Source organism: Furipterus horrens, unplaced genomic scaffold (assembly GCF_987537825.1).
Source record: "Furipterus horrens unplaced genomic scaffold, mFurHor1.1.pri manual_scaffold_3, whole genome shotgun sequence".
In the NCBI taxonomy this organism is placed as follows: domain Eukaryota; kingdom Metazoa; phylum Chordata; class Mammalia; order Chiroptera; family Furipteridae; genus Furipterus; species Furipterus horrens.
The window spans coordinates 16,494,237-16,517,520 of record NW_028327173.1 but is presented as its reverse complement, the minus strand read 5'-3'; the positions used below and the strand labels follow the sequence as shown (position 1 = coordinate 16,517,520).

The following is a 23,284-nucleotide window of genomic DNA, read 5'->3' as shown; positions in this document are numbered from 1 at the left end:
CGCAAAGACTTTTGGTGTTAATTTCAGAGAATACTCACAATCAGTTTTTAAGTATGATATATTTTCTTTTTTTAAAGATCTTATTTATTTATTTTTAGAGAGGGGGCAGGGAGAAACAGGAAGAGAAACAGCGATGTGAGGGAGAAACATTATTGGGTTGCTTCTCATATGCACTCCACCTGGGGACTGAACAAGCAACCTAGGCATGTGCTCTAACCTGGCATCCAGCTGGTGACCTTTTGCTTTTTGGGAGGATGCCCAACAAGCTGAGCCACACCAATTCAGGGTGGTATGGTGTATTCTTCAATTTTTGGTTACCTTATTTTTTTTCCTGTTATTATTTTAAAAAGACTCACTAGTTATTTTAATAAAATATATCAATGGAATTATCACCTGCAATGACTAAAAAAGGACTCAAGTTGGCCATATATGCCCCACCCCCAACTTAATCAAAGAAAATGAGAAAATTAACTGCATTTTAGTCGTAATAAGAGCTACTACTTTTTCCCTAGCTGGTGTGGCTCAGTGCTTTGAGCTACGGCCTGGTCTGCAAACGGAAGGTCACGTGTTCAATTCCTGGGTTGCAGGTTTGGTCCCCAGTTGGAGTGCCTATGAGAAGCAACCAATCAATGTTTCTCACACATCAATGCTTTATCTCCCTCTTGCTCCCCCCCTCTAAAAATAAATAAAATCTTTAAAAAGTTACTGCTTTCACATGCATTAAGTGTTGTCTGATGGTTTATAAGTACCGTCATATTTTGGTGTTCCTTGCCTTCTTATGAGAAGAGTTCTGGAAGGAATTAATCATTATCACTGTATCTATTGTTACACAGAACAGGTTTTTTTGAAAACATGGTCAACTAAGTATAGCTGAAGTTCAATAGCTTCATTGTTTACTTAATTTTGTTTTGTTCTATTTTTTTCTTGAGATATTTAAGCATGGTACAGTCAATAATATTTTGCCCTTAGCCTTCAGGGTTTATTTTAAATAAGGGCAGGGTTTAATGCCTTTGCCAATAGGGCTATATTTTTCTTTTTAGATTTTTAATTTTTAAAAATTGATTTCTAGAGAGAGAGGAAGAGAGAAAGAAATATCGATTTGTTGTTCCATTTATTTATGTATTCACTGGTTGCTTCTTGTATGTGCCCTCACCGACCCACAACCTTGGAGTACTGGGACAATGCTCTAACCAACTGAGCTACCTTGCCAGGGCCACAATAGGGCTATTTAAACAGTCTACTCCAAGCCTGTAAAGTCAATATGAATTTCCAATGAAATGTAATTAATTGTACTGATTTAATAAATGTGATTTTGATATATAGGGGAAAAATAATATGGATTGATCATTTGACTTAATTGTTTTTCAGGAGCTGTTAAAGCATTAAATGACAAAGTTTCTACAACTAAAATGTTAAGACTGTTAAATTTAACTTTTATTTTATAGCTTATACTAACATTTTCCCAAGAAATTTCAAAATAGCCCTGGCTGGTGTGGCTCAGTAGACTGAGTGCCAACCTGTGAACCGAAAGGTCGTGGGTCCAATTCCTAGTCAGGGCACATGGCTGGGTTATGGTCCAGGTCCCTGGTTGGGCGTGTTGCTAGAGGCCACCTCTCCATGAGAGGCAACCAGTTGATGTTTCTCTCTCTCTCTTTCCCTTCCTCCCCTTCTCTCTAAAAAATAAATAAATACAATTTTTTTAAAAGAAGCAACCAGTGAATGCATGAATAAGTGGAACAACAAATCCATGTTTCTCTTTCTTCCCCTTCCTCTATCTAAAAATCAATAAATTAAAAAAATTTTTTAAACTTCTCTTATTCTTAATGCATGGAAACAATGATATACTTTATACTTTCTGTGGATGGACACATGAAGCATTGCACAAGTGAGCACAGAAATCCCGGCCTTACCAAGAGACTATGCTGACGTGAGAAAAACCTCCACTGAGCCACCTCATACGCAGAGTTGACTAAATGCCCACTGGGTTGGACTTGTCATCCTGGTCACTTCCACCTGCCCAGCCCTGTTCAGCTCTTGTCTGAATTCCTGGTCCTCTGCAACAGAGGATATTCCAAGGTTCTGCGTAAATGTTCCTTAACATGAGGATTCTGGGGACAGACACTCTTGGAAAATGCATGCTAAAAGCTGCTTTAAAAAATGTGACTTTTTAGGGAGTCACAGTGAACAGTGGAATACTAAATATTCAAGGCTCTGAAAAGTCTTGCAGTCAAGAAACAGTTTTGTATAGTAATGGATGAGTACTTCCCAAATATATTTGACGATAGAACCCTTTTTGTTAGTCTAATGTCTATTGAAATCCCATAGAACTGATGTCCCACAAAGTATATTTTGGAAAATACTAGCCTATAAAGTAAGCACTGCCTAGTTTTGAAGGTAATAGAAACTTTATCCCGAGGCCGGATTATCCAGGAGACCAGAGCAGGAGTGCCAAAGAAACATTTTTTGAAGGAATTTGATATTTAAAAAAGCAGAGTAGTTATTTTATGAAAAAGAGAACCGTGTTAAATTTAAATGTTTTGGGGGTTAGAATTATTTCAACTGTGGTGGACACATGTTTGAGAGACACTGTTACCTTTTTGGTTCCCAGGACCCAGCTTCCACCCTGCCAGAGGGTGGGCCTGGGAGTTAGTTGTACCGCCTGGGGGCGGCCCTGTGAACTCAGCCTTTCTGTAATATCTGCACGCTGGTCTTGCCCCAACAACAAGATTTTTGGCTCATTTTCTAGGCTTAGCCCTCCAGGTCTCTGCTGGGGCTACAGCCTTTGTCTTTGGTAGCTCATCAGTTCCTTCCCCCAGGAAGGTTTGTTTCATGTCAGGCCAGTAGTGAGAGTCTTAAGGGCAAGGGTTGACAGATTGTCCATTCTGCCTCTGCCACGGACTGAATGTTTGTGTCCCCCAAATCCATATGTGAAATCCTGACATCCAATATGATAGAATTAGGAGGTGATGAGGTAGTGAGGGTGGAGCCTTCATAATGGGATTAGTGTCCTTATAAAAGGGGCCCGGGAGAGTTTGTTTGCCCTTCCCATCCTGAGAGAAGGCAGCTGTCTATGAACCAGGACACGGGCTCACCAGACACCAAATGTGCTGGTGCCTTGACCGTAGACTTCCAGCCTCTGGAACTGTGACAAATAAATTTCTTTTATTTATAAGCCAACCAGTGTATGCATTTTGCTATAGCAATCCTAATTTATTAAGCACTCAGGCTGAGCTATCTGTCTTCCCACTAGAGAGCACCTCTACCTGGATGGACTCTTTAGATGCCAATGTCTGACCAAACCTCACGCACCCTCCCGTGTCCTCTGGGCCTTCAGTGTATAGTGTCCACTCTGCCCCCCTCCTTCTTTGCTGTACTGACGTGAGTTCCTCCGACTTACCTGAGTGGGCATAGGAGCCGTTATCGTACATACCGACTCCCTTGCTATCTGGGTACTCATCTGAAGCACAGGCTCCTGCTCTGGAACTACTGCTCTGGGTGCATTTAGGGGAAGCTTGACTGGCCCCAGTCATGGCAGAGGATTTTGTTGTCCCTGAGGAGCTGGGGATAAGGGCTGTGGAATGAACAGCTGTTGTCTCCGGTGACTGGGCCATTGTCGTACCCGCACTTGGCGCTAATTCCACTGCATAGAAAGGTGTCTGTGTGGCGATGCTCTGATGTGTTTCAGACAGCATGCTCATCGTGGGGGCTATTGTTGGTGTTGGGGGTGCAGCCGTGGTTTCCTCTACCTGAGTCCCAGACATGGTTGTCCCAAGAACGGTTGTGATGGTGAATTTTAGTGAAGTGGTGTGGATAACTGCACTGGTTGTCATGGGCAGAAATCCTTTCATATCAGTGATTTTGTTAAATGCTGTTGGTGATATTGTTATAGCTGACTTAGAGATAGTGGTTGCCATGGACACTGGTGATGTAACGTCATTGTGCGGTGTGCTTAAAGCTGTTGGAGCTGTGATGGTGGATGACTTCTGAGAGTCAGTGGACATTGATGTTTCCAATACATTCACTGTGGGGCTTGCTGCTAATGGGGCTGCAGTTGAAGATCCCTGATTTTGTTTTGAGGTCTCCTCTGAAGTGCTGGAGAAGGCTGTCCTTCCCTGGTCCTTCAATGTAGGAGTCATCATGGAATTTGACAGTGTTGTGCCCTTGGAGGTTGTGAAGTTAGTTGCATGTAATATCTTCTCATGAGGGTTATGCATTGGGGTACCCTGCTCAGTGGACCCAGCAGAGCTGTAGGCTGGTGGTGAAGTTGAAATTGTAGCTGGTGTCGTATGCCCCTGGGGCTCAACCATTGCTGCCCTCTTGGTTGTTACTGAAGTGTTAAGTGGAATTGTAGGGATCTTGTCTCTCTTAATGTTGGAGAGAGCTGAGGATGCATCTGAACACATTGTAGTTTCCTTAGGCGTGGAGGTTTTGGACCTGACTCACACCCCTAAGTTGCTATACTGCCTGTAAAACAAACAAACAAAAAGAAACCAACACACCTGCTCCCTCTGCCAATTCAGAGTTCTCAGATGTTCTCACTTACCAAGTATCCTTACTGGAAGATTCAATAAACATAACATTAACACCAACTACATTATGGTGTGTTCATTTATTTATGTGCCAGCTCTGTGCTAATAGATCTCAGCCGATACATGCCAGGGAGGTCAAATTAACTAGAGAAAGCAACTACGTCTCCTTCTACTTAATGACTATTCTAGAGATAGAATCAGCAAAATACAGAAACCTGTTATCACATTTGGTCTTTGATTTCTTGATGCCTTTTGATATGTTTCCTATTGCATTGAATGTGATTATAATATTTAAAGATAAACAATTTTTTTGTACAAGCTGACCCCTAATTGCAAGCCATCAACTTTATTTAGTGCAAAAGCGGTCTAAGGATAGTTTTGACATTGTTCAATTTTCACCCTGTCTGAGTAAGGTGTTGCTCCAATGAGCATTGGTTCATTGAATCTTCACAACTGATCTAAGGTAAGGACTATTATTTCTATTAATGAGATGTAGAAACTGAGGCTCAGACAGGTAGAGACATCTATTGAAGGTCACACAGCCAGGAACGGTGGCACTGCATTTGAAACGGGATCCATCGGACCTCAGAGCCCAGTGTCTTCCCTACCATGCTGCACTGCCTACAAAAATACAGCTTTGTTCACTCTCTCTAGAGAAGAGGGCCCAAATCAGCCCTGCTGAGCTGGATCCCCTGGAAGCCTTCCTCTTTTCTCTGGGCAATGGACAGAAATAGGTCCATCACCTGATGCCCTGTCATTGCATTCTTGGCAGTTGTCAAAGGTCTAATTCCAAAAACTGGAGGTGACCCAACCGAAGTGATAGTCTCATCATTCCCACAACCTAGCTCTGCAGAGGCACTGACCCTTGTCTCCAGCCTTGCCCCTGTCCGGCACCTGCTCCTTCCACACCCAACTTTCTTCTAGCCCTGTGCAGACATAAGAGGTCACAATCGGGCACGAGAGCTAGCCAGGATACATGGAGAGAGTAGGGGGATCTAGGCTCCAGACCTGGCTCTAATGCTGACTTGCTCTGTGATCTTGGGGAAGACCCCACCCCTCTCAGTGCCTCCACGTCCCCTTCAGTGCAGTGAGGGACTTGAGCTCAAAATTGGAGGAGCCCTCTAAACTCTGGTGACCCATGGGTCTATTTGCTACAAAAGTCCAGGCTGAAATGAACAGATGTATTGCTACAGGGGGTTTAAGTTTTTGTTTGCAGGGAGAGATGTTCCCCCTGGATCTAATTTTATGTGTTTTTATTTTTTCCAATGTGGTTAACCAGTTGTCCCTGCCTCCTTATGGAAAAGTCCATCCTCTCTGCACTGATTTGCCATGCTGCCTGTCATTATGTATCCAGACTGATTTCCATGCCCTCTTTTGCATTCCATTGGTTCACTCTTGTCTATCCCTGCACCAGCACCACATGCACCACATTATGTTGCTGTTATTTTAATGTAAATCTCAGTATCTGGTGGAGTGACTCTCCCATCTTGTTCTTCAGAATTATCTTGGCTTTGTTGGCCTTTCATTTTTCCTTATCTACATTACAATCTGCTTATTAAGTTGTGATTTTGATTGGAAGTGTGCTACAGTTATAGATTTAGTGAGACTGACGTTCTTTATGATACTGAGGTTTCATGCCCACAGCAGCTCCTTTGAGAAGCAGTGGAGTGTGACCTGGGCTTTGAAGTCAGACCTGTGACAGAATCCCAGTTCTGTGATGGCAGACAAATCACTTCATGTCTCTGAACCTCATTTTCCTCAATAGTAACATAGGGATGATAATAGTATCCACCTCACTGATGGTCATAAGGATTGAATAAGAAAATGCATGCGAAGCCCCTAGCACAATGCTTTGCATATATTAATTAGGTGCTCAACAGGCTATTGGTAATAATTGTCCCCTTCTGTTCCTCTCACCAAAATTGCTATCTACTTCCTCGGTTCTTTGCCAAGGATACTACTGTTCCTGGAAAAAGCCATGGACTCATCGGAGTGATGAGACATGCAATTTCCTGCCGCCTCCCAATATCTTCCTCCATACTGTCCTAGCAGCTCAGGATCTTGGGCTGTACTCTGACCTCAGGCTCAGTGGAGCTCTTTGCTGGAGTAGGGTGGGAGAGGGCAACAGGTGTCCAAGCCTCTGGGCCATCAGTTCTAGACCAGTGTGGAGAAAACTAGCCTGCTGGAACCCCAGGCTATTGGCCCAGCCCAGATAGGAAGGACAGACAGAACGAGGGAGACAGCTGAGATGACAGGCAAAATAGAGGAAGAAGACAAACAAAGATAGCATCCTGGAAGAGGATGGATGCACAAAGCCTGAAGCTTCTTGGAGGTCATTCTGTCATGCTCCTGCCTCCAAACTCATTGGTACCCAAACCTTTTAGATAATTTAGGGTGGGGTGGGAGATGGCTGTGCTCACATTATAGGACCTTCCTGGGGATACTACTTGATCTCCCACCACCTTCTTTCTCTCTGGCCAGCCAGAAGAGGGGCTGTAAGGGTCCCCAGGGAAGGATAGATGGAAAGGGTGTATGTGGATGCTCACCAGGCAGATTGAGGGTTCCATCCCCAATAAATAGCAGCAGCAGCAAAAGCCACTGGCTGCCTGTAGCTCTGCTGGTGATGATCCTGGAGGGCACTGGGAAGCAATCCTGACCCAAACAGGGGAGTGACAGTGGATCCAAGAGAATGAAGCACTGCTGGCACTGTTGCCACCTCTCACCTGCCTGCTGAGTATACCACCGGCATCCCCAGGTGCCAGACTTTTTCCCATCAGGCCCCAGTGGGCCTCTCTGGGGTGAAACCAATGCTGATAGGAAGAGGATGGAGGGTGGAGTTTCCTATCAGCTGCAATGAGTGGGCCTCTGGGGACACCCATTCAAATTGGTGAATATCCCCAAGTCCCCTGATTGTCAGTCTTTGCTGAACAGCGGAGCAGAACTCTGGGCCTGCCAGCCTTTCCCTCCACCCAACACCAGGGAACCTGGGTCTCAGCAGTGTGGCTGATCTCATTGGTCTCCCAACTCCTGAGCTGAGAGCTGGCCATTTGCTTTTAGAGCTGGAGATCAATCTCATCCTCTCCCCACTGCACAAATTGGGAAATTGAGGACTGGAATCCTGCTCTCCAATGCGTCTCTTCCTATTACCCACAACTGCCACAGCTTTCTCAGACTCTGCATTACCTAGCTTTGGAAACAGTTGAGGCTCTCAACGGTGTTGGGTGTGAAGGTCCCAAAGAGACCTCTCAGGTCACAAGTTCCCCACTAGACTTCATTAACCTGACCCACAAACTCTTCCTGCTGTCTTCCAGCAAGCTGCAGTGCTCCTCTCCTCCAGCAAGCCTGCCAGGACCCACACTTGGCCCAGCCATTCTCCATTGCCCCAGGATGGAGCTTCCTGTACCTGCATGACTTGGCCAATGGTGACCTCGTTAGACTGGAGCCCCCCAGAGTGAGGACCAATCTCTTCCACCTTCAGACAGAGAGGATCGGGCTGTCTCCTGCAACAGGCAGGGGACCAGACTTTCAGCCCTAAAATTTAGGATGCTAAAGGCAGGGATTATATCTCTACCATTAAGTCAGAAATGTTTAGGGTGCAGATCCTCTCTCCCATTAGACTGGAAGCTCTGAAGAGTAGTTAGTGATTCCCCATCAGACAGTCAGGCTTTTGAGGGGCAAGATCTGTCTTGCCCACCAATTTGGGGCAAGGTTGCCCCAAGGGTTTGGAGATCCACCAGTCAGACACATTGATCCCAATACAAAACTTTATTGTCAATACACAAATGCTTGGCCTTACTGGCCTCACGTTTTTCCTCTTAGTTCTTGGGCCCACTTAGGCCCCATCTAGCCCTGGCCAGCGCAGGATGTCAGGGATGGCCCTCCTTAGGCCAAATCCTGGCTGCCTTAGCCAGCAGCCCCTTGCTGTAGGGCTTCCACTCTTATCCGGCGTCCTTCTTCATCCTGGCTCCTCTGGACCTGGGGCTCACAGGCACAGGCCCAGAGATGCCGCCACCTCCATAGCCCCAGGCATTTGCCCAGGTGTAAGGGAGAGGATGGGCTCAGGCCAGGCTTAGCCAAGCCATGCTAGGGATGCAGGAAGATGCAGCAGCTGGGTGTGTGTGCACAGGCCCCGTGGCTCTCCTTCTGCCCTCTCAGCGGCTACTCTTGCGCTTGTTGAGGAGTATACTTGTGTTAGATGCCTGAACCTGCAAACGGAGAGGTCTTATCAATACCATACCCTAAAATGGCAGATGCTCCCTTCCTCCCTTCCTCCAGCTTCAAGGGTGCCCCAGTCAGGCCTCCCAGGGAAGTCCTTCATATCTGTAACTCTAGCCTGCCTAGTATCCTCTCTGAGCTTGGGAGCCCAGGCAGGGGACATTCACAAGGCTCCAGGTCATTTTGTCACAGTCAGATGGTGTGGGAAGCAGAAACTAATGTGGGTGTGTCTTTTTCTCCCTAGAAACTTCCTCCTTCAGAAGGAGGCTACCCTTATGCACCCTCAACAGGGCCCAGGGGTTCTTTGCCATCAGTGGGCCTCACTAAGAAAGGGTAGTTGTGAGGGCTCTAGAGTCAGAAGTGGCCCAGTGGGCAGAACATGTATGGGGGCATGGTCTCTTAGAGAAGGAAAGGTGGAACCTAACCCGATTAGCAGATAGGCAGTGACTGAGGGGGTACGTGGGAGCCTGTGGGGTGGGTGGACCTGCAATAGACAGAAACCTTGACTACTGTGGCAGAGGCGAGGCTGGGCTGGGCTGGGCTGGGTGGGGTGCACAGTGAGCACAGATTGGGTGAGAGAGGGAAGATGCACCTTTTCTCTGTGGATGAGTGCAGTGAGCAAGTCTTGCTGGCTAGCCATCTCACGGATGTCCATGGAAGACTTGCTCTCCATCAACAAGCTCTTTGAGAAATGTCTGTGCATCACTTCTTCCTCCTGCTCCTGGTTGAAGCGGATGGAGCGTACCTCTTCCACTATCCTGGGAGCGAAGGGGTGAGTGCGTTCCAGGGTGGGGATAAAGCAGGTAGCCCTCCCACCTATTCCTTGGAATCCACCCGCTTCATCCTCCCTCCACTCTCTTAGAGACCCAGGCCAAGCCGTGCAAGCGCCTGCTTGTGTGAGATGGGAGGAACTGGGAGGTCTGGATTCCAGCTCCTCCAAAAGGCTGGGGGACCATGGGCAAATCACTTAACCTCTCTGGGCCTCAGGGTCCACATTCTACAATGGTGAGAACATAAGGCCAGAAAAATCTGAGGTTCCGCTCAGCCCTAACTCACAGGACTCGGGGGTACCCCCAGTACGCGCCCTACGTGTTGAGTTCATCTCGGATCGTTTTGTACTGCATCAAATTCTCCTGTATTGCCTCCAGCACCAAGCAAAAGTTGTCACATGTGTTTTCTGAGAGGTTTGACATGGGACCCCCTGTAAGTGGCTCCTGGGGAAGGCCGGACATCTCCAAACGGGCCTCTGCACAGTGCACCAGTGCAAGGTCGTTATTCCCAAACTGTTCCATGTCGAATGTCTAGGGGAGGGGAAATGGAGAGGGGATAGCTCAGCCGGCACCCCCTTCCCTAGCCCCTCCCTACCTGGCTTCAGGAAGGGTGAGTCTCAGGAAGGACGCCAGGATTCTCATGGACCTAGTCTCCCTACCTGGCTGTGGGAGCTCAGCTTCCAATATACAAGCCCTTCCTCCACCTCTTTGGAAATTCTCACCCCTTTTTAAAACTTAGCTCCCACCCCCATTTCACTCTTAATAAAATCCTGCCCAGCAAACTTCAAAAGCCCTATCTACTCTCAAGTCACAGCCCAGAGCCCGCAACACTTTGAGAAGTACTACACCCTCCACCTCCCGATCCTTTTGGAAGTTCTACCCCTGAATAAATAATACTGTAGCTAACATTTATTGAGTTCTTAGTATGTGCCAACTACTGTCCTTTTACCTGTGTAGTTCTCACAATAGCCCTATGAGGTAAGTACTATCCTTATTCCCATTTTACAGAAGAAATTGAGGCTTAGATTGGTTAAATCCCTAAGGTCACCCAGCTGCTCAGTTTTGAGTTGCTATAGAAACAAGACATCTAGGAAATCCATGCCCCTCAAAAGCCCCAGTTGGTGAGTTGGCACTCAAGGTGGGGAATGCTGCCTTTGGGTCCAGGCTTGGCTTTCTCCAGGCATCCGGGTGTGCGAGTACACATACGTACACATACGCTCAGGTCAGCAGTCGTGCACACACTCCCCTCCTCCCTCTGCCCTCCCCATCTCACCTCTCTGAAGTTTATTTGATTCTGTTGCTCCTGCTCTCCCGCCTTCATCATTAGCTCCAGGTTGGTGGTCACCACAACGACGAACAGGTTGATGCCAATGAAGGCACCAATGGTGATGAAGGTGGCAAAATAGAGGGCACCCCCAATCTCCATTGTGTAGTCCCTGGTCTCTGTCCTGGAGATGGCAGACAGGGACCCTGTCACTGCCCTGACCCTTTGGGCTTAGTGTCCTTACCTATGTTGCCTCACTGCTATTATGCAGATCTAATGCCTACTTCTAAGTGTCACAAATTTTTTAAATTTATTTTCAAAGAGAGAGGAGGGAAGGGAGAAACATTGATCAGTTCTCTCTCGCACACCCCCACCTGGGGACCTGGCCCAAAACTCAAGCATGTGCCCTGATTGGGAACTGAACTGGTGACCTTTATGTTTGTGGGATAACACCCAACCCACTGAGCTATACCAGTCAGGGCAGCCGCTGCTCTTTACTGAGCACCTGCTGTACTGCCAGACAGTGGGGCCCTCACCTCAGTCCTGCAAGGTGGAGATTTGCTCGTCAGCATTATCAAGTTTAAACCATTGGCCGTACTCTTTCTTATTATAAAAAGTAATTCAAGCTCATTACAGAAAGTTCAGAAGGAATATATACAGGAAAAATTCCACCCACTATTAATATCTGTTTTAAATCTCCCATAAAATATTTTCCCAGCCCTAGCTCATGTGGCTCAAGTTGATTGGAGCATCGTCCCATAAACTGAAAGGTCGCAGGTTCAATTCATGGTTAGGGCACATGCCTAGACTGTGGGTTCGGTCCCCGGTTGGGGTTGTAGGCGAGGCAACCAACGGATGTTTCTCTCCCTCTCTCTCTCTCCTTCTCTTCTCCTCTCTGAAATCAATAAGCATGTCCTCGGATGAGTATAAAAAATATATATACATTTTTCCTCAAATACTAGTGTTCCTCCCCTTACTGTCGTCTTCTGTGTGTGTGCTGTGCCAGGCTCTATGCAAAGAGATTTATACAGATTTTCTCTATTGATCCTCACAGCAATCCATGACATAGTTAATATTGTATTATAATTCCAATTGACAGATGAGGAAACTGAGGCTTAGGAAAGAGATAAAATAATTCGCTCCAGGTTGCACAGCTAGTGTGGTGGAATACTCAAAAGCCCAGTCCACCTTTATTGGACATTCTATGGTTTCTCCGCTACCTAAATCATAATGGATAATGGCAGCAGAAACCCTTTACCAACTGGGCTTTCCTGTCACATGAAGGGGATAAAAGGAAATCAGGGAACCCAACTCCCTGGAATGGACTGGAAACAAATAAGGTTTAGACTTAATGGGAAAGGGGTAAAGAACAGACCCAGGCAGCCATCTATGGCCAGACATGACCTTGGGCAGCGCGTCTAAGAATAAATGAAATGAGACCCTATGTCCCCAGAAGTTCAGGCAGTTTGGTGAGCTCCAGTGTGGGCTGGGAGGGTACTCTGAAGCCCTAGTGCAACCAGACAGCTCCACTGCCCAATGCTGAGCTACTCAGGTGTTTAGCATGATGGGCGAAATATGCATGAATAGGTCTGTGTGGAACTTCGAATGGGTGGAGTTTTAAGTGGACAAGTCTGCAAGTACAGGTATCCCCCATATAACACGGTACTTCTATAACACAGTTTTGCTCTAACGCAGAGAATTGGGGAAAACTCCTGTATAACATGAAATTAGGGAAATCCCCATACAATACTGAATGTGATAAAAGCTTTTAAGAGCAAAAGATAACTCATTAAAAATTTTTCATTCAAGCACATACATCATATCAGATTTGCCAGTAGAACTTTAAAATTAATCAGATTTTAAACCCATTTTGTTCATGGAGTATTAGTTAAGAGTCATATTTCTTAAATGAAGATCCTTGCACTGAAAGGAGCACAAAGTTTAAGAGAGAATTTCAAACGTGCTTAGCACCATATAACAAAATTTATAAAGATTCTCAGCTAAAAGCAATCAATCTAAAATAACGTATTTTTTGCAAAAAGTAGAGCATAGAAATCAAGATAATGCTGAAGAAATTTCAGAGGATGAGGACAGCTCATCAAAAAGAAAATGCATTAGGTTAATGGAGCTTAGTAGTGATGACGAAGAAAGCATTACTTAATTCATATTAATATGTTATACTTTTGGTGAAAATTGCTTTAATAAAGTATTTCTCTTAATTATAAAAATATAATAGTATGTTTTTTAAATTTTTGGAACCTACCCCCCTCCCTTTTTGTACTACAGTAGTAGTCCCTCTCTATATTGCAGTTCACATCGCTGCCTCACTGTATCGCGGGATTTAAAAAAATATTATATTTAATTATTTATCGCGGATTTTTTGCTATATCGTGGAATTTTGCAGTACTGTATACGTTTGTTGTTAAAGTTACGTAGGTTTAAGAGTGTAGAATAAATGTAAGGTTCTTACTTCGCGGGGGGGTCTAGAACGTAATACCCGCGATAAGTGAGGGAATACTGTAGTTCTTTGTTTCATATAACACGGATTTGCATAACACAGCATTTGTTAGGAATCTAACAACCATGTTATATGGGGGGTTACCTGTAGTCCACAAACCCAGATACCTCAGCCCCAGGGTCTCCTTTCCTCCAGTTTAAAGCTCTGACACACGCTTCCTGTTGGGCCATCCTCATCCCCAGCCCTGGGAGCTCCACTCCCATCCAGAGCCCTTTTCCCTCCCCACTCTGTATTTTGCTTCACAGGAGCCCAGCCCCTGCCTTGCCTGGCTGGGCTGGGGGACCAGAAGCCCCTGGGGACTCACTGAAAGTCATTGTAGATGGTCACCCAGCCATCCTGAGTGATGCAGATGAAGAGGGTGTACAGGGCAACTGGTGTGTTCTGGAAATGCATGGGCACGAATGCACCAAAGAGAGTGACCCCAAACACGGAGAACACCTGCCAGAGAGACCAAAGGCACGCCCTGACTTCATCCAAGAGCCTTGAAGACAGGACATGCAAATGAACACTGCCAAGGGAACCACAGGGATTCAGGCCCACAGGCCTCTTCTCTCCTCCAGACACCCCCGTAACCCCAATGACCCAGGGCCTGTTCAGGGAAGGGGAGTGGCCAGGGGTGGGGGAGGGCACTGACCAGCATGAAGAAGAGGATGAGAGCCATGATATTGGCCATGTCAGGCACCGACTGCAGGATGACGCGGATGATCCGGGCCAGCGGCTCCACCGCCATGCACACATGCACCAGACGAAGCACCCTGCGGCAGAGCCTCTCAGGGGTGCCCCTCCGCCCTTCCCAGACCCCTCCTCCTAACTGCCACCCTACCTGCTCAGACAGGCAGAACTAATCCCCAGCTGGTAATAACTCCCCATCCCTTCCCCAGGATCCAGACAGGTGCCCCTGGTTTCTCCAGAGGTCCCAGCTCACCTGAGGGTGTAGGTGATAGGGATGGCATTGAGTTCATTAACGAAGAACCCCAGGAGCAAGATAAAGACGATAAGGAAGTTGAGGATGTTCCAACCGTCCTGGGGGTGGGGTGGGCCGGGCCAGCCCCAGCAGGGTCTGTTAGGCCCAGCCCATGGGGACATCCTGGGTCTGCTGTCCCCACACCCCAAGGACTCAATGTTCCTCTCACATCAGGGCCAGGCATCTGCCATCCACTGCTGTTACTCATTCTGTTGCCCCCAAACCATGCCACCCAACAGGCATGCACTCACTGTCTCAGGCATGTGTCAACAGCCAAGTTCAGTCTCAGAGGCACACAGTGGAGACTCACATACATACAGCTAGTTCCTAATCTGAGCACTCACCCTGGCTAGTGCACTGCTGAAAATGGCCTTGCCCTATAGTTAAATGACAGGAGAGTGTTTGGATGTTCCAGGCTTTGTGTGACACACACTCAAATTAATAATAAAATGAAAATAAATACTAATAAAAACATTAAGGACCACTGCTTCAGTAGCTAGTTCAGAGGTAAACTAGCTCTCAGTGCACAAGAGAGAGACATTTTTTCAAGCCCTTTGCCAATAAGGCACAAACTTATCCAGGAGTGGGGGTTGGGGAAGGAAGCTCACATGGATGAAAAATTCAAGCACAATTACCAAAGAGGGGAATTTGCTCTATCTAATAAACAGAAGATGCAGCGATCTCACTGGTAGACATCTGACCCACACAAACTCTGGTACAAGTACAAAATCACATTTGTATGAGATTGAAACAACCAAAGCGTCCAGCAAACAAACCCTGGTTGAATAAACTATTACACATTCATTCAGTGGAGTATTGTGTAGCCATTAAAAGAAAAATGAGAAAGATCTCCATGTCTGATATAGAATGTTTGCCAGGATCCATTAAGTGATAAAAGCAAAGTGCAGAATACTGTTTTTAGCATGTTATTGTTAGAAAAGGGAGGACTACAAATACATACATGTTCGCTTATGACTGCAAAATAAACACTGAGAGGATAATCAAGAGACTATAAATATACAAAGATTACCTAGAGGGGGTGGGGGTAGGAGAGAGGGATGAAAGAAAGGAATGAAAGCAAGAATTCTGTATGTACTTTTCAATATAGTTTTGACCAATACATATGTGCATTAAATATTCAAAAAGAAAACATTTTTAATGGAAAAAGTGTTAAATTTCTTGGGCAGTTCAATAAACCCAAGGTCTCCTGGTGTCCCATATGCAGAATGCTTGCTCCTACACATACACAAGCAGACACAAGCTGGCTTGTTTACAGATCCATCCCTCTACCCACCCAGTATTAAGCTCATACTATATGACAGACCTTGAACCAGATTCTGAAGATACAGGATTTTTGCCCCACTGGGCTCACAAATTATTTTATTTTGAGGGAGGTGGACAGGCAGTAAAATTTTAACTCCAGTGAGAGAGATAAACACATAGTATTAGAGAGACACAGGGCAACACCTAACCTAGTCTGAGAGAGACAGGAAGACTTCCTGGAAGAGAAGACATTTCAGTGAATCTTAAGCTGTAAGTAGGAGTAAACCAAATGAATTAGGGGAAAGGGAGGTTGCATAGACAGGGGTCAGCACGGACAAGGACAAGGAGGTGAGAAGCAGCAGTGTGTGTGTGTATGTGTTGGGGAATGCAACTACAAGCAGTTTGGTGCAGTTGGAACACCAAGGGTGAGGCCAGGAGTGATGAAGCTGCAAAAATAAGCAAGGATACTTTGGCTTATGCTTTGGGAAGATCACTTTGATGGCAGGTGGGGACACAGGAAGCCATAGCAACATCCTGGTGAGCAAAGATAAGACAAGAGCTAAAACAGGAGTAGCAGACCTGGCTGGTGTGGCTAAGTTGGTTGGAGTGTTGTCCTGTCCATCAAAAGGTTATAGGTTCAATTCCCAGTCGGGGCATGTATTGGAGGCAACAGATCAATGTTTCTCTCTCACATCAATGTTTCTTTCCTTCTTTATTTTTTTAAAGATTTTTATTTATTTATTTTTAGAGAGAGGGGAAGGGAGGGAAAAAGACAGGGAGAGAAATATCAATGTGTGGTTGCCTCTTGCACACCCCCAACTGGGACCTGGCCCGCAACCCAGGCATGTGCCCTCACTGGGAATCGAACCGACAATGTTTCTTTCTCTCTCTCTCCCACCCTTCCTCTCTAACAGCAATGAAAAAAATGTGAGGATTAAGAAAAAATAAAACAAAACAAACAAATGGATATAATGATTAATAGGCTGTGGAGGTGAGGAGGAGGAAGGAGTCGTGTGACAGTGGTAAAAAAAAATAAAGCGAGAGCTAGGGACAAAACTGGGGATACCTACGAGGCTGGGTAATATTTGAGATGTTAATTTCTGAACTTTCCTCCCTTCCCTGTATCTTTCCCTTTAGGTCCTCTCACCACCCCCTCCCCCACACCCATGCAACAGGAAGCAGGAAGGCTTTGTGTACTAGGACTCAGGGGATGGGCTGGGGGTGGGGAAGGAGGCAAAAACAACTCCTAACAAGCTCTGGCTTTGGCACTGGTAGCCTGGCCCCACGTGGAAGGTTAGAGTTTGGAACATTATCTCAGCCAGGGGTGATTTTGCCCTCCAGCGGACATTTGATAATGTCTGGGGACATTTCTTGGATTTCACAACTAGGATGGTGCTAATGGCAGGAATGGGTAGATGCTGCTAAACATCCTATAATACATAGAATAGTCCCTGCCACAAAGAATTATCCAGGACAAAATGTCAATACAGTAGTGCTGAGGTTGAGAAACCTTGACTTAGGGGACAAGCAGAGTGGTGTGGAGGAACACAGGATCCTCATGCTTGCTTCAGGTCTCCTGTGCTGAGAAAGTCTGTGCTTACCCTTGAAAAGTGCAGGCCCCTAACTGCTACTGAAAGAAATCTCAGGCTGATGTGAAGGAGGAATGTTCTCTCTCCATAAAGAGATGTCTGCCTGCATCCTAGAGCTTGTTCTGATAAAGCACTAGTACCTGCTCCCCTCTCAAGCGTGGAGATATGTAAATACGAACCGCCCTATTCTTTTCTCTGTCAATAAGCATCCTTGCAAGTGTTGTTTGCCCAAAGCAGTCTTTAAGACATCCAGACTTCAGAATTTTTGTTCTAGGTTTTATATTCTGTGTTCTATGAAATGAAACCTCTAAACGTGGAAAGCTTATAATTCTAATTGGTTGTCCTGGTAACTATATTTAAATGGTATTTTCTTTTTATGAGGTTTTTTGGATAGTTTTTTTTTTTTCTTTCTTTCTTTAAAGCCTCTTTTCAAACATGCCCAAAGGTAAAATAAATCTCTTGGCTCCAGAAATCCCTTGATTCCAGAAGTCCTATTCAAACAAAGAGCTTGAGTCTTTGTTTTATTTAATGTAACTTTCAGACCCATTTCCACCCACACAGCTCCTTGATACTCTCCAGAACGGGGTTGGCAAACTCTAGGCCAGGGGCCAATCTGACCAGCAGCTCTTTTTTTTTTTTTTTTTTTTTTGTAAAACCTTCATGCTAAGAATGGTTTTTATACATTTTTTAATGATTGGTGAAAAAAAAAAAATCAAAAGAATACTATTTGGTGACACATGCAAATTACATGAAATTCCAATCTCGATGTCCCTGAGTGAGGTTATTTGGAGCACAGCCATATTTATTCATCGACATGCTGTCCCCGGCTTTGTGCTCCCACAGCAGAGGTGAGTGTTTGCAACAGAGACTGCGTGGCCCACAAAACTTGAAATATTGATCTGGCCCTTTATAGAAAAAGTTTGTTGAAAAACAAACAAATGAGCAAAATAGAACCAGAGGCATGGAAACAAGAAACAGACTGACAGTGACCAGAGGGAAGAGGGGAACGGAAGAAGTGGGGAAAGAGGGGGAAGGGTCTGGTTAAGGAACTAGTATAAATGACCCATGGACATGGACAGCAGGGTGGGGATTGACTGTGAGAGAGGAGAGGGGGTGGGCGGAGCCGGGGAAAGCAATGGGGGAAAAAAGGGACAACTGTAATAGAACAACAATAAAAAAAGAAGTTAAAAAAATTTAAAAGAAAGAAAAAGTTTGTTGAGCCCCACTCTTGAACCCTGTAAATTAAGATGAATGCTATCAATCTTATTTCTTATATAAGGACATTAAGGTTTTCCCGGGGTCACAGAATGGCAGAAGGCTCGAGCTGGGATGGAACCCAGGGAGGCTGCACTTCTAGTACAAGTTACTGTATCAGACATCTTAGAAGTAATCAGTCTCTCTTCCTCTGTCTCTCTTTTACACATACACACACACACACACACCCTCAGTTTGCAGGGCCAGGAGCACAGGGCTGGGGACTGGGTGGGTGGGGTGCAGTTCCTAAGGAGATGTAGGGGCAATGACAGGGAGAGCCCAGGATCTCACCTTCCAGAAAATCCAGAAGCCATTTAACCAGCCAAGGAGAACCTCACAGATAAGGATGGTCAGCACAATGTCATCTATGGTAGAGAACAACTCATAGTGTTTCTACATGGAAGACAGAGAAAAAGAGAGGGACAGAGAGGTCAGTGGAGTGGGAGACTGGGCGAGGCCAGGGGGAGAGAATGTCCTGGGGGGAAGGAAGACCCATATTCCTGCTGCTCTTCATCCTCAGCATCTTTGTAGCTCCTTTAGAGCACACTCTGCAGGTATGTGCCAAGCACCATGCCAAGATCACCCACGCATCATTGAGCTTCACCATCACCATCATCCTACAAAGTAGGTTGTATTCTCAATCTTATAGATGAGAAACGAGAGGTGCCCAAGGTCAGACAGTTAGCAATAAAGATCGTTGTCTGACTACAAACCTTTGCTCCTCTAGGGTGAGGATATTTGTAAAACGGAGGCAGGAGAGATGCAGAACTGGCTCCAGAATTAGGAGGAAAGGCCCCGGCTCCTGAGATGGAGGACAGCAAGTTCCATCTTTCTTCTCTGGTTGTCCCAACCACTCTTCCTGCCCCAGCCCCTGAATCCTGCAGGCCAGCCTGACCAAACTCCCTGGGAGGATGCGCTGGGGTTGGATGAGTCTGTGACATTGAGTTCTGTTTAAACCCCAACTCACTTTCACCCAACCCGGATCCTACTCCCTTAGCTCCCATGAAGCTGTGATGCCATGATATTCTGTGACCCTATTAATAGCTCCCAGCCCCCTGACTCTACCCTGGCAGTTACCAAAGTCACCTGGACTCCTCCCTTTTGTCACCTCCATGGCCAACAGACTCTGCCCCAAGGCTCGCTGCCACTCATGGAGACCTCCTGCTACCCACTCCTTGCTACCACCCTACCCCCATCCACCGGCTGGCAGAGCTTCTTAAACCCAGATGGGAGGTTAAAGGTTATGGGCTCCCTGCCTGTTCCAAATTCCTACAGGGCATCATGGGCCAGGGATGACTGCCAACAACAAGGAAGAGTTTCCTATCCTCTCAGTTCCATCCCACTGGCCACTAAAGGCAGTAGGCCCTCCTTACTATTTATAGAAAAAACTTCCTAAATAGTTTTGCCTTCTCCAAGTCATGGGCATCCATGGATAAATCAGAGTTGCCATATGTACCCACAAGCCTTCCATGATTCCCTATGGCCTGCAGGGTAAGGTTCAAAACCAGTCTGGCATTCACAAGCCTCTAGGACTTGACCTCCGTGGACACATATCCTATACCATTTTTAATTGGGACCCATTGAGACCCATAGTAAGAGAAATATACATTTTACAATATAACTAATTCTTTCTTTCTCTCTCCCATCCCCTCCACATACGCAGAAAATTCCTGTTTCATTCTTTTTTATCCTACTATGTCATCATATATCAGAATTTTAGTATCTGCACTCTTAACTGATCTCCTGACCCGCCAATGTGTGCCATTTGCCCTCCAGTCTACTGAATCTCCAGACTCTGGCCATTGGGATTCTGCCTCCACCAGATCGGAGGCCCCTCTCATCAAGGTCACAAGAGCTACTTCCAGGGGGTGCTTCATAGTCCTTACTGCCGTTGTGCCTGCTCCCCTGAGAGCCCACCCGCCTGGGTTTCCTCCCACTTCCTCCCACTTCTCTGGCACGCCTTCTCCTCAGTCTCCCTTTGTACCTCCTCCTCCTTTACCTGTAGGCTTTCCCCAGAGCTCTGTGTTGGCCTATCTCTTCTCACTCAGTTCTCTGTCTCCAGGCAAGCTCATCCCTTCCTTTAGCTTCAGCAGTCATCCACCCAGGGACTGGCAACTCACGTCACCACCTCCGTCCCAGTGCTCTGTGGCATCTCAGAGTTGACCTCTAACCCCACTAGACATTTTTGTATGGCTGTTGCACGCGCACCTCAGACACTACACCACTCAAACTGAACTCAGCACCCTCCCCAAACCTACTCATCCTTCTATGCCCCCATCTCCCAACAAATAGCACCATCCCCCCCACAGCTGCTCAGGCCAGAAACATAACTTCTTGCCCTCCCTTTCTCTGTGTGGGTGAGGGGGTGACAGATGTTAAACAAAGCAGCACATGTAAGTGCTCACTAAGTGTTTGCTATAATGAAAATCAATCTGGAAAGCCCATGGATCCAATTCCTAGGGAGCTCCAGGTGCATGTGGCCTCTTTCTACCCACCGCCATGGTCCTGGCCCAAGACCCACAACCTTTCACCTGAAATTCTGCAACATGGCCCTGCCTGCTCTACTTCTTCCAATTCATGATACTCTCCATTCCGTGGCCGACACTAGCAGCCAGTATAAGTTTTCTAAACACGTGCTTGGTCATGTCACTTCCATGCTTTAAACCCTTCCTGGCTTTCCAATGACATAGGATAACGGCCACCCTTCTTAACATAACTTAAAGGCACTGCCACTGATCACCTTCCTGAACTCATCAGCCAACACACTGGACATTTAAAAAACATTGATTTTAAATATCACAAGTCATGTATGTAGTATACTCCTTGTAAGAAAGCAAAATATCGAGGATAAGGCCAAAGTCATACTGCACTCCACACAGAGAACACACACTATTTCTTCTGCCCTCTCTCTCTGCCTGGCCAACTTCTACTTATTCTTTATTCTCAGCTTAAGTGTCCCTTTCTCCAGAAAGCCTTCCCCAACCCATCAGGTTTGATGCCTTCTCTGAGTTCCCATGTGCTTTGATACTCAGGCATTTATATCAGGGCATGTTTGTGTTTGAGACAGAACTGGGTCTGTTGTGTTCCTACCTGGAACCCTGGCACTGAGTACAGTGCCCAGCACTGAGTGATTCTCTCTCAGTGACTATTAATTAAAATAGGATACCCTTCCCTACAAGGCACCCACCCATTTGCCTGTCTTTGCTCACACCAGTTTTCCTGTCCTTCTTGTACAAAAGCGCCCTGTACCATAATGTCTTTCTTTATCTCTAGACCCCTGGAAGGTCAGAGCTAACAGGCCCTGTGAAGAGCAGCCAATCCAATCATCACGGACAGATGAAGAGCCTGAGACACAGAGAGGGAAGTGCCTTACCCGGGCCCCCATTAGATCAGCGGGTGCAGAGGTCAGGCTAGAGTCCCACCTGGCCGAGGACGGAGTTGGTGCGGAGTGCAATGGTGATGGCGTTGACCGCCAGCAGCGTGGCCAGCAGCAGCTGAAAGGCCCTGTGTCGGAGCAGCTGCTTGACATACATTCCAGTAATGAACTCCTGCACGTCCCAGGGATCCTGGGAGGGGGCGGGGGACCTTCCTTCAGGCAGGTATCACCGTAGGAGGCCTCTGCCTGGATGTTTGCTCTCAGTGAAGGGGGCTCCCTGGGGAGGCCACTGTCAGGGGAGGGGGCCTAAGAGGAATCATGGAATGGAGTATCAGTGTTGAGGTCCCTAACTAAATGGCTCACTGCTGGGGGGTCTTTATGGGGGTCATTGCAAGGGAGATTCTTTTTTTTTTTAATTTTTATTTCTTATTTTTAGAGAGAGGGGAAGGGAGGGAGAAAGAGAGGGAGAGAAACATCTATCAATTGCCTCTCAAACTCCCCCCTACTGGGGACCTGGCCTGCAACCCAGGCATGCGCCCTGACTGGGAATCAAAACGGTGACTTTTTGGTTCTCAGGCTGGTGCTCAATCCACTGAGCCACATCAGCCAGGGTGCAAGGGAGACTCTTTTAGGGTCTCTGCTGGTGGGTTGGTGACTGTCATTATATAGAGGTTCCTGTGGGTGGCACTGACAAGCAGTTACTAACATATCATGAGGGTGTGACTGCATGGATGACTGCTAGGGAGTGTCCTCTGGAAGGACATTTAGAAGGCAAAAGGGACAGAGTTATTATGAGGCCTGTTGCCCCATGGGCGCAGCTGCAAAAGGGTCACTGTAGGGGTGAGGATGGATGCCGCCCAGCCCCATCCTTACCTTTCTGTTAGTGATGTCTCTGCGGTCAATGAGCACTTGCTCCTCTGGCCGGTTGTAGTGCTCTTGAGTGGACCTCTGCAAGGGTGAGGAGAGGGCCTATCAGTGTGGCCCTTACCTCTCTGGACCTAGTACAGTCCTCCTGTGCTCCACCCAGCCCTGGGATGCCCAGACTGAATGATGGAGCGAGGCAGGGCCCACCTACCATGACATTCAGAGATTTGGTATTGGTGATGTCCACCCATTGCTGCCACCAGTTATCCATCGTAGTTGCTCAGTTTCCTCCCACTCCTCAAAGAAACTTTATTCCAAGTGGTCTTGCTCCCCCTTGTGGTGATATCATAGAGGCCTCTGTGACCTCCAGCCATTTGCATTCTACCCAGGGATTCCAATTCCCAGGGAAGCTCCTCCCACTGAACCCCCTTGGTACCATACAGAGGAAGTGAGGGATACTAAGGACCTTGGCTGGGGGTCAGAAGTCAAGAGGCTGATGGGAGCAGGTCTGGTCTCCTCCACGATCTGGATGGAGACACAGGGGTGTGTCCCTACTCTGGATCCAGGAGCTGGAGATGACACTGGGCTAAGGAGGAGAAAATATTTCACCTCAGGGCCCTCCTCCTAGCAGACTACAACTTGCACTGCTCCCCACTGGCTACCCCATCCTTCCACCCT

At 46.8% G+C, this 23,284-nt stretch overlaps 1 protein-coding gene and 1 long non-coding RNA gene across 2 annotated transcripts in view; one reads left to right on the top strand and one right to left on the bottom strand.

The window, feature by feature from the left end:
- The window catches only part of LOC150014400 (uncharacterized), a 32,305-nt gene that overhangs the window by 907 nt on the left and 8,114 nt on the right, over window positions 1-23,284 (top strand). The window lies entirely within an intron of this gene.
- CATSPER4 (cation channel sperm associated 4) lies at window positions 8,305-22,877 on the bottom strand. Its single transcript, XM_090271407.1, has 11 exons — window positions 22,818-22,877; window positions 22,616-22,711; window positions 21,789-21,932; window positions 18,658-18,759; window positions 14,222-14,319; window positions 13,931-14,051; window positions 13,601-13,734; window positions 10,788-10,962; window positions 9,834-10,045; window positions 9,337-9,502; window positions 8,305-8,734 (listed from the first exon to the last, which is right to left on the bottom strand). The coding sequence occupies exons 1-11, from the start codon at window positions 22,875-22,877 to the stop codon at window positions 8,681-8,683; spliced, it is 1,362 nt and encodes a 453-aa protein (XP_090127533.1). The 3' UTR covers window positions 8,305-8,680.